The following is an 11,297-nucleotide window of genomic DNA, read 5'->3' on the forward strand; positions in this document are numbered from 1 at the left end:
AGACCTCAAGCCACCATCAGGCAAAGCCTCTATAACAGGCCTGTTCTGAGGCTGTTGGCCCATCCGTCTTGGGTGGGGTGCTCATCCCACCTGACCACCTGCTGTGAGGAGGGGCGCTTGTTTGACTGGAATCTGGTCAGCTACATCTCAGGCAACCAGGAGATCTGTGCATAGACAGTTTTCCTCTGAAGAAACTGTGGGTTGGTGGGAACCTGCAGGTTAATAAAGCCAGATAACTAATCTGTAGAGTCAGAGAACGGAAATGTAGGTATTCCCATGGGCTTCTTCAGAATCTCCTGGGACCCTTTTTGAATATTTAACTTGGGGTTTCACTCCAGATCTACTAGGTTAAAATCTCAAGGAAAAAGATTAGAAAACTCTGCATATTTTGTCTACCATAGGCTTGATGTTGTGAAGGAACAGAGAGGTGTGAAGGATGGGAAGGGTCAGACCGAAGACTGGGAAGTCTTGATTCTCTGAATGAATTTGTAGGGAGCGCTAGTGGTAAAGAACCCGCCCGCCAGTGCAGGAGACGTAAGAGACCAGAGTTCAATCCCTGCGTCAGGAAGATCCCCTGGAGGAGGGCATGGCAATCCATTCCAGTATTCTTGCCTAGAGAATCCCATGGACAGAGGAGCCTGGCAGGCTACAGTCCACAGGATCACAAAGAGTCAGACATAACTGAAGCAACTTAGAGAAAATGCAGGTGATGTGCTCTAGTGGGCCTGTGGGTGAAAACACATTTGACGAAGTGGAAATATTTGGGACTTCCCTGGCGGTCCAGTGGTTAAGACTTCGCCTTCCAAGGCAGGGGGTGTAAGATTGCTAAGATTGCACAGGCTTCATGGCCAAAAAACTAAAATGTAAAATAGAAACAATACTGTAAAAAAAAAAAATGCAGTAAAGACTTTAAAAGTGATCCATATTAGGGAGAAAAAAAAAAACATCTTAAAAAAAATATGGAAGTGCTGAGGTGAGGTCATTTCCTTCAGAGAAATGCAATGTAAAGAATGTGTGTCCCTGTAGTTCCAAAAGTTTACACTTAGGACAATCTGCGAGACCAGCAAGAGCTAACATTAAACCCAAACACCATGAACTTTTGGTGTGGCATCAGTCCTGGGCATTCATTGGAAGGACTGATGTTGAAGTGGAAACTCCAAAACTTTGGCCACCTGATGCGAAGAACTGACTCATTTGAAAAGACCCTGATGCTGGGAAAGATTGAGGGCAGGAGGAGAAGGACGAGATGGTTGGATGGCATCACTGACTTGATAGACATGGGTTTGAGTGAACTCCGGGAGCTGGTGATGAACAAGGAGACCTGGCGTGCTGCGATTCATGGGGTCGCAAAGAGACGGACATGACTGAGCGACTGAACTGAACTGAATACAAAAAGCTGAGAGTTGGTTTCCCTTTTTTTCCTTATCCATAACAGATACATTTAGTGAAATATCATAAGCAACATGAAAAGCAATTTTATCAAATGCTACCTGGATTATCAATAAAATTAAATGTTCAGAAAATAAAGAAATCTTTTGTTTTAATGGGAGAAAGCTGATAAACTATTTTGCAATGTCTGAAAGGATAAGTTGTTTCATATCCTAAAAATTGGCATCACTATAAGAAATAAGCACATACTTCTGGATATTATTATCTTTATTACAAAACAAATATTTTATGTTGAGGTAACATTTCAAACCGTATTAGGCAATATCAATTGAATTCTGTACACACAATTTTGCTATGTGCAACACAAATAGAGGACTCCAAGAACAGTTTTTCTAGCTTTGCACATAGATTGATCTCAGAAAAGAATTAAGCTGATAGTTGTCTATTTAAAGAGGAATTTCACTTTTCCACCCTCTCCTACCCAGTCCTCCATATCATCACCAGTGGTCAGGGAGGTGACGCTCATGGGAGTTTCACACACACACACACACATACACACACAATCAAAAAGGGTTAATTGAAAAAAATTTTTGCTTCTCCAAAACACACTACTGTGCCATAATTTGAAAACACTTTCATAAACTAAATGTTTATTCATATAGGATTTTCTATTGTTGATACCAAGGATAAATAGAATTGTCTAGCCTTAAATGGAGAAATCCCATGCACTGTTCTGATTCCAGTGTCTTTCCTGCTGTGAAGCCTGCTCTAATTCTCAAGGCAAAGTGCACCCTCTTCTGTGAATCCTTGTGTTTTGTTCACATCTGTGTTAATAGCGCTCACCACACTGGATTGTAATAGTTCTTGCTTTTGTCATATTTATCCCTTTTCAGCTTTATTTATCCCTCTGTAAGCTCCTCAGCGATCAAACCAGTCAATTCTAAAGGAAATTAACCCTGAATATTCATTGGAAGGACTGATGCTGAAGCTGAAACTCCAATACTTTGACCACCTCATGAGGAGAGCCAACTCATTGGAAAAGACCCTGATGCTGGGAAAGATGGAAGGCACAAGGAGAAGGGGGCAACAGAGGCTGAGACGGTTAGATAGCATCACTGACTCAACAGACGTGATCTTGAGCAAACTCCAAGAGTTAGTAGCAGACAGAGGAGCCTGGCGTGCTGCAGTCCTTGGGTCACAAAGAGATGGACACGACTTAGAGACTGAACAACAAGAAAACCTTCTCCTCAGGAGCAGGAGACAAGTCTTTAAGCTTCTTGACCTCCTCCCCACCCAGCGCAGTGCCTGGTACATACCACAACCTGTGTAACTGTGCGTTAGGCTAATGAGTTAGGAACTATTTCAGCTGTGGAGCAACAATGCGCATCTTTCCTTGCTTCGGGTCTCTCATGGAGGGTGTTCTAGTGACATTTCTCATTATTGAAACCTCTATGGTTTGATGCCATCCTAGACACAAACATCGAGCATTTCCTTTCAGAAAGAAATGGCCTCGGGCTATTCTTCTGATACCAACGTCAATAAATTACAGTTAGGATTTTCCCTGGTCTCCAGCCTCCAAGACGCCTGTCTGTGAGAGGCGCTCAGGCACGCCCACGCTAGTAGCCATCTTGGCAGTCATTGTCATCCTGATCTCCGATGGGTTTGTTGTGGTAAGCGTCGACCGTTAATTTTCTGCTTTCTACCTCGGTGTTTTTGGCTCGGGCCTCTTCCTCGCTGCTTGACACGCTCTCGGTCGAGTTGCTGTCTTCTTTCGATCTGCTGCTGTCCTGGGAATCGCTACCATCGTCTTCCTCAGACGGGCTCTCCCGGCTCCGGCTCTGGGCGCCCTCCTGGCTAGAGCTGTTCTGCTCTTCGGTGGACTCCGGGCTCTCCTCCGAGGACCTGAGGCTCTCATGGGATTCGCTGTCAGCCTGCTCCTCTGTGGATGTGCTCTCTGAATCGGAGGGCTTATCCAACACGTCCTCCTCACTGGACTCGCTGTCTGCCTGAGGGTCTCTGGAGTGACTGGTGGCGTTATCGGGGTTGTCACCCCTGGACTCATGTAGCGCCTCTTCCTGAGATTCGCTACTGTTCTCTTGAGAAGGCAGGTCGACCTCTTGGCTAGACTCGCTGCTGGGGTCTTGGACATCCTGACTGTCCTCCGGGGACCGGTTCTCCTCACTCTCTTGTCGAGATTCGCTCTTGCTGTGTTCCCTGGATTGGCCAAGGCCGGCTTCCTGGGAGTCAGGGTTTTCGGTGGAGTCACTCATGACTTCCACCGTGCGACTATCCTCAAGCTCGCCTCTGCCATCTTCCTCAGGAAGGCGAGACTTCCTGAAGAATTTCCTGCGGGGATACCCCGCTGCTGGGCTCTCATGGGAATCCTGCCTGCTTGCCCGCTCCTCATCGTCCCCTTTCGATTCTCTTGACTTGAGGCCCGCACGGCTTATTCGGGAGTTGCCCCTCTCGCTCCTGTAGGCGCCAGGATCATCGCTCTGCATCCCTTCATCGTCGAACTCAGAGCCATCCCCGTGGCTGCTGTCCCCATCACTGCCACCTCCCACCCAGTGCTCCTCACTCTCGCTGTCTGGAGTGGAGTCACCGCCCTCGGGCCTGCTGTTCCCCTCATCCTCACGGTCAAGGTCCCTGCTCTCGCTGGTGGTATCCTGGGCCCCCTCATCCCCTTGGGGGGCGCTGTCTTCCCTGGATCCTGTGGTGTCAGCCGAGTCTTCGTCGCTTCCAAGCCTGGAGTCCCCTCCTGATCGTCTCTCTTCGGGTCCTGGGCCACCGTCATCATCACCAAAGGTGTCATCTCCACTCTCGTCTTCATCATCATCTTTATTATCGCCTTCGCTTCCTCCCCTCCGAGACAGGCCGCCAGCTGGTCTACGCTGATCATCAAGGCCCAGGACCTCCTCGGATTCTGTGCTGTCACTGGGGTCTTCATTTGCCTGGAGTTTGGGGTTAACAGACACAGTCAGTACCCCCAGGAACTGCTCTAGAGGGTTGTACCTAATGCCCATCTAGGCTCTTTCTGTTTTCTTCTTCCTGGGTCCCTCATCTGAGCCATGTTCAGTTGTACAGCTCAATAATGTCTCAAATGGGGGTTAAAAAGGAAGGAAGGTAAGTTGAAAGTCAAGTCGTCCCATTTTCCATAGGCACCATTCACTCAGTGCTGCACAAATCTTTTCAAAATGTTCTCCAGAAATCACATTTATGAAACTCAAATCATATTGTAAGTATGAGCCCTTAAAGGATACTTACAGAAATTTTTTGTAAATTAAAGAATTGGGTTATAATACTCAAATTATTTGGTTTAGAATAGTGAAAGTGAACTTGTTAGTCGCTCAGTCATGTCTAACTGTTTAAGATCCCATGGACTGTAGCCCACCAGGTTCCTTTGTCCATGGGATTCTCCAGGCAAGAATTCTGGAGTGGGTTGCCATTCCCTTCTCCCGAGTATCTTCCAGACCCAAGAATGGAACCTAGGTCTCCTGCATTGCAGTAGATTCTTTACCGTCTGAGCCACTAGGGAAGATATAATACTCATCAAATTATTTGGTTTAAGATAGAGTTTTTTTTTTTTTTTTTAAATACTGGGTGATTTTGAAATGACTCAGGTATTTTTTTCAAATCAACTCTGGGGCTGGTGTGGGAAGTGTATTACAGCTGGTGAATGAAACCTTTGGCTGAAATGAAAGTATAATATTGCAGAAAGGTATAGATCTCACCAAAACCATATTTATACTGGCTTGTACAGGCAGAGAGTTGCCTATAGAAGGCTCAGCTGAAGGAGTGCAACTGGGATGATCTCTGAGTTCTAAGTGTAGCTCAGAGAGATGATCCCCCAAAATTAAACAATTGGATGCTCTACTCAGATAAGGAAGGTCAGTGAGACTTCATTCATCACACCCTGGAAAAATATACTGTCTCTCTCTACTGCTGCTGTTTAATCACTAAGTTGTGTCCGACTCTTTGTGACTGCATGAGCTGTAGCCTGCCAGGTTACATGGGATTTCCCAGGCAAGAATATTGGACTGGGTTGCCATCTCCTTCTCCAGTGGCTCCTCCTGACCTGGATTCGATCGCTGGCTTGGGACGATCCCCTGGAAAAGGGAAAGACTACCCGCTCTAGTATTCTGGCCTGGAAAATTCCAGGGGCTGTATAGTCCCTGGGGTCGCAAAGAGTCGGACATGACTGAACGACTTTCACTTTCAAGCTAAGTCAGCTTTTCTATCTCCCAGGGCCACAGATGAGAAACTATTTTTTTTTAAAAAGGAAGTCATTACTGAAGCTGTCCTCTTAAAGTTTCCTCAGGGCAAAAGCTAGTCTCTCCTTTAGCAGTCTAGCAGGACTCTGGGCACAGAGGCAGTCTTCAGGCCCCGAATGTATCACACCTGAACCAGAATGTTTTTCTCTGCCTGGTATGAACTGCTCCAATTGTAAAAGCAATATCTGAGATTTATGAGCAAGCTGTTAATTGTCTAACAGAGTTTGTGACTTTCTCTGTGTATGTGTGTGAGAGTGTGTTCTCTTTAACTAGAGGAACATTTAGGGCCACAGCGTCTATCATCTGGCCCCAGTGACAAATATGGAATGAAGAGCATGTCTACCTCTGAATTCTCCCACTCTTTTTTCCTTCCTATTTTATAGGGCTTTTTAGACAGCATAACCAAAGTTTAGAACATCTTATATTTAGAACAGTCACCAGGTAATTTAATCTAACATCATTTCCTTCAACTCCTAAGTAGCATGGAAAGTTAAGAAAGGTCTGTTTAATTACCTGTTCCTCTGAGCTAAGTTTACTTTCTTCTGATGACTCACTGCTCTCCTAAAAAGAAAAAAAAATGTTGTTGTTTATTTTTCATGTTAGTAATTCCTGAAGAAAGGAAAGAAAACATGGCACACATCAATCTCTTGTGGTTTGGATTTGCGACTTTCCAAATGTCCTGAGATGATGAGAACAGTGTCAAAGTGATTTTACGAGATATTTATAACAAAAAATAAATTAGAGGGTTGGGGAGTTTTGGATGATCATGTACACACTGCTATATTCAAAATGGATAACCAATAAGGACCTACGGCATAGCACATGGAACTCTACTCAATGTTGTATGCCAGTCTGGATGGAAGGGGGTGGTGGTTGGGGGAGAATGGATACATATATATGTATGGCTGAGACCCTTTGTTGTTCACCTGAAACTGCCACAACATTGTTGATCAGCTATACCCAATACAAAATAAAAAATTTAAAGTTTGAAAAAATAAATGAGATAGTTACCAAAGGTGGTGTTGGTGTCTGAGCCAAATGACCCTGTAACAAAGGAAGGAAAACAAGTTACTCCTTCACAGATGGATAATATCATTGCAAATATTCATAATAATTTTAGGGTTTTAGCTTATTGATAGATATTTTTATTTACATGAGTATTAATGATATTTTATAATGAAATAGCTTTAAAAAGTGAATGACTATGACATGACCAATGGCCTAAAAAGGTCTTGTATATAAAAAACTTAGAAGATTTTTATATTTCCCATAGTTAGAGAAAAATAAAATTTCTTTGAAGAAAAATACACAACCCAGAAAAAATGTAAGATAGAAAAAATAGCATTGGAACTCATAAACCCAGCTTTAAGTGACAATTCGCTCCTTGGCTGTGTTTCAGCCCTGAAAACTGTCTTGAGGGTAGTACTGAAATTCATGTATTCCAGGAAACACTTAGGTCTTACGTAAACTTTGATGGTTGGACAATTCACTTCACCTCTGTGATGTCAGTTTCTTTATCCTAAATTTAGAATATTAGCAACCTCTCTGCTTATTGCATCTGGTTGCTATGAGGATGAATTTGGCTGATGCTCATGAAAGCCTCTTGAGAACCATTCAGTTTGATATAACCTGAAGAAACGATCCATTTTGAGAACATTCAAAAGGATTATAAATATCCTTTATAAAATTGAGTAGTGGACAAAACTGAATAGAAAAAAGTCACCTGTCTTGAATCATGTAAGATCACCAAAATTGCAAAATGCTAAGTCTGAAACTTAATTAGTCATAGTTCTGATTTATTTTACTTTCTTTAATCTTATAGGAGCTCTAAGAACGCCTGCACCACCTCTGGTGCCCTCTCCCCACCTCCTCTCCCGCTTCCCCTTGAGCAGGACAAAAGCCCCTAATGCCATGTGACTCAAAGCGACTGAGCAATGGGTGTGCAGACCCAAGGTGCCAAGGGTCTGCCAAGGAGCAGAAAGGAGCTGCTGGAAGCACATCTTCAGCAAGCCTCTCGGCAGTCCTGGGCTGAGGATCTCTCCTAGACAGAAAGGCCATGGTCACTCTAAGTCTCTGTCCTCTGACACTGCCGAAGGCACCATGGCAGACTCTACTCCAGTCACTTAAAGGGTAGAAGGGAGCCAGACATTGCTATTTTTCTCATGCTAAGGCTAGACCTGGGACTACCGCATGTTTGTGGTACTCTGGCTAAACGAAAGGATTCACAGCAGCTGCTTTTAAACTAACCAGCCCAAGGACACCCCTGGTGAAAGCTCATGTAAGACATTTTGCAACGCCTATTCCAGCCTCAAGCGGGGGCAGGACGCTGTCTCAGGCCTTTGGCATTATCTGGCCAGCACTAATAGTGCTAATAGCACTGTGCCCTGTGCTTTGTCGCTCAGTCACATCCAACTCTCTGCGAGTCGGACCATAGCCAGACTGTAGCCTGGACTGTATGGACTATAGTAGCCTGCCACGCTCCTCTGTCCATGGGGATTCTCCAGTTTTCTCAAGAATACTGGAGCGGGTTGCCACGCCCTCCCCCAGGGGATGGTCCCAGTCCACGGATTGAACCCAGGTCTCCTGCATTGCCGGCAGATTCTTTACTGTCCGAATCAGCAGGAAAGCCCCAGCATTATGCCCTAGCTGTGTCAAACCTGGCAGGCTATAGTCCATGGGGTCGCAGAGAGTCAGACACAACTTGGTAACTAATTAACTAGCTGTAGCATGTGTAAAAGCTAGCAGGAAATAGGCAGTGAAAAACATTCTGATTTAGGTTAAGATTTTAACCCTCACGTGTACAATCAGCCCTTCATATGCATGAGTTTCACACCCACACGTTCAACCAGCTTCAGATCAAAAATAGTAGGGAAAAAAAGAAAGGTGTGAGGGAAGGAAGGGAAGAAAGAGAGAAAGAGAAACTTCCAGAAAGTTCCCAAAGGCAAAACATACTTGCTGCACTCCAGCAACTATTTGCATAGCATTTTATTAGGTATTATAAGTAATCTAAAGATGATTTAAAGTATACACAAAGATGTGCACAGGTTATATGAAAATACTGTGCAATTTTATATAAGCATTGAGCATCCATGGATCTTGGTATCCACAGAGGTCCCGGAACTAAATCCCTTATGGATACAGAGTGACTACTGTAGCTCCAATCTTGAAAAGCTACTGACTTCCTAGACCTGGTTCCTTTCCAAGAAGGGTATAACACTCAGTAAAAATACAGATTCTGGGGCCAGAGTGACCTGGGTTCAAAGTCTGGCGTGAACACTAATTAACCATATTACCTAGACAGATTGGCTTATTTTCTATGTCTCAGAGTTCTCATTTGTAAAATAAGAATAAAATACAAACCTAATTCATTGGGGATACTGTGAAGATTCAAAAAGTTAACACAAGCAAAACAAATAACTTTGTCTGGCAATGGCTCTTGAGTTACTGAGCATTAAGAATTATTGGATTAGCTGTCATTCCAAATACTCTAGTGTTCGCTCATTCTTCTTTCTTTTCCCACCTTCCAGGACTTGACCTCCTAACCTCCTGCCAGACATCTGATAAAACAGATCTCTAGTCCTAATTTTTCAAGGACAAACTTGGTTCATTGTCAACCATCCCCTTTCACTACCATACAGTCCCATCATGAAAATAAAGCCAGAGGAAAAAATGTTTCCTTACCAAATTACACTATTAAGTTGAAGTCAAAGCATTATATGAATGACATTTTCTTATAAGAACTAGAAATCATAGCCCTTACCCTCTATATCTCAGGTTACTAACGTGTTCATTAAAATCATTAGGAGTTTCAACATTTGCAGTGAAGTGAATTTAGTTATACTAATAACATCCTAAAATAAAAATATTTCCAAAAATCTTATTTCTACTCACCTTCCATTCTTCAGAGCTCTTGGATTCAGTATTTTGATACCTGGCTACCTAGAAGATTTAGTACACATGGTCAGTCCCCATAAATTTCCAAGGCAGCAGGTGTTAACATATCACATAGTTAGAAGGAGTAGTCGTCAAATTTTAGCATGCATCAGAATCACCTGGAGGCCTTGCTAAAACACACATTGCCATGTCCCATCCCCAGAGAGTCTGGTTCTGTAGGTCTGAGTTAGGACCTGAGAATTTACATTTCTAACAAGGTCGTAGTTGATCCTGACACAGCTGGTCTGGGGATAACACTTCGAAAACCATGGCTTATGAGGAAGAGAATGAGCATCTAGCTATATGAATGCCACATGAGCAGAATAAGGGATAATTTGGATGATATTTTAAAGAAAGGAGCTTTCTAGGAATTTACTGTTCTCCTCTGACTGGAACAGGAACAACCTCTTTTAGCTTTTAGTAAATGACGGGTGCAGTTTTAGATATAACGCTTTCTTTTTCATGCATCCCCATCCTGATACTTACTGGCAGAGCACAGGAAAGTCCCCACAGGAACATAAGCAGGATGGTGGTCTTCATAGTCGTGTGTGTTACCCTTACCTGTGATAAAAGACAGAAGATGATTTTCTCCACGCCAAAGAAATATAAGAGCTTCAACTTTTAACACTTTCAATGGACATTTAGTTGAGTTTATTTTTAACTGAGGAATAGGTAAATAAAATGCACTATATCCATGCACTGGAATATCATTCAGCCATAAAAAGGAATGAAGTATTGATGCATGCTTCAAAGTAGAGGAATCTTGCAAACATCATATTGAGTGAAAGAAGCCATGCACCAAAGATCATATACTGTATGATTCCATTCATAGGAAAGGTCCGCTGAAGGCAAATCTATAGACAGAAAGTAAGTAAATGTTTGCCCAGGGCTAGGGCAGCTACGCACAGCACAGCACAGGGAGATCAGGGCTTCCCTGATGGGTGAGCAGGTAAAGAATCTTCCTGCAATGCAGGAGACAAAGGAGGTGTGGGTTCAGTCTCTGGCTGTGGAAGATCCCCTGGAGAAGGAAAATGACAACCCACTTCAGTATTCTTGCCTGAAAGTCCCATGGACAGAGGAGCCTGGCCAGCTACAGTCCAAAGAGTCGCAAAGAGTCGGACATGACCGAGCAACTGAGCACTAAAGAGAAGATGAGGGGTTGGAGTGACAGCTAACGGGTGAATTTTGGACATAATGAAATGTTCTAAAATTGATTTTGGTGAAGGTTGTTAAACTCTGTGAGTATACAAAAAAATAATTAATGGTTTACGTCAATGGATGAAGTATACATGCGTGAATTGTTAGGTTTATTAGCGGTTTTTTAAAAACCTCACTCCCAAGAGATAAATCGAAAACTTTTCAATGAGAAGCTCTATAAATAGTTCTTAACTAACACATAAGCTATGATAAATGAAGGAAAATAAAGAAAGAGCAATAGAGAAATTTCTGATCTTTCAATTTGATACTGAATATGCAGCCCAGTATGTCAGAACAGACTGTCAAATATCATCCCACCAAAAAACTACATTACTGATACCACTGACAGATGTGGGCATTTGTCTTCACACACACACACACACACACACACATGCAGGGATCCTCAATCATGTTTATAACCTCATAATAATATCTAAACAAGTGCAATTGGTTTTGCCTTTTTTTCTTCATCTGCAAGAAATCCATTATGGTAGGCTTCATATTATG

At 43.2% G+C, this 11,297-nt stretch overlaps 1 protein-coding gene across 2 annotated transcripts; it reads right to left on the reverse strand.

Annotated features, from left to right (window-relative positions):
- Window positions 1–3,005: 3,005 nt before the first annotated feature.
- Window positions 3,006–10,133, reverse strand: DMP1 (dentin matrix acidic phosphoprotein 1). 2 transcript variants are annotated; one of them, XM_065914680.1, is made up of 5 exons: window positions 10,076–10,133; window positions 9,552–9,595; window positions 6,672–6,704; window positions 6,174–6,221; window positions 3,006–4,340 (listed from the first exon to the last, which is right to left on the reverse strand). In XM_065914680.1, exons 1-5 carry the CDS (start codon window positions 10,131–10,133, stop codon window positions 3,006–3,008), a joined length of 1,518 nt encoding a protein of 505 aa, XP_065770752.1. The 2 variants fall into 2 exon arrangements, with proteins under 2 accessions (XP_065770752.1, XP_065770753.1); XM_065914681.1 differs by lacking the exon at window positions 6,174–6,221.
- Window positions 10,134–11,297: the final 1,164 nt, after the last annotated feature.

This window comes from Muntiacus reevesi, chromosome 22 (genome assembly GCF_963930625.1).
Source record: "Muntiacus reevesi chromosome 22, mMunRee1.1, whole genome shotgun sequence".
Lineage (NCBI taxonomy): Eukaryota > Metazoa > Chordata > Mammalia > Artiodactyla > Cervidae > Muntiacus > Muntiacus reevesi.

Bases quoted from the DNA above. Each gene is read 5' to 3' on its own strand.
- DMP1 (XM_065914680.1), bottom strand. From the start codon at position 10,133: ATGAAGACCACCATCCTGCTTATGTTCCTGTGGGGACTTTCCTGTGCT. The intron at 6,705-9,551 runs GTGAGTAGAAAT...CCTTTGTTACAG, and splicing joins AGAGCTCTGAAGAATGGAAG to GGTCATTTGGCTCAGACACC. The intron at 6,222-6,671 runs GTAACTATCTCA...TTTTCTTTTTAG, and splicing joins AGACACCAACACCACCTTTG to GAGAGCAGTGAGTCATCAGA.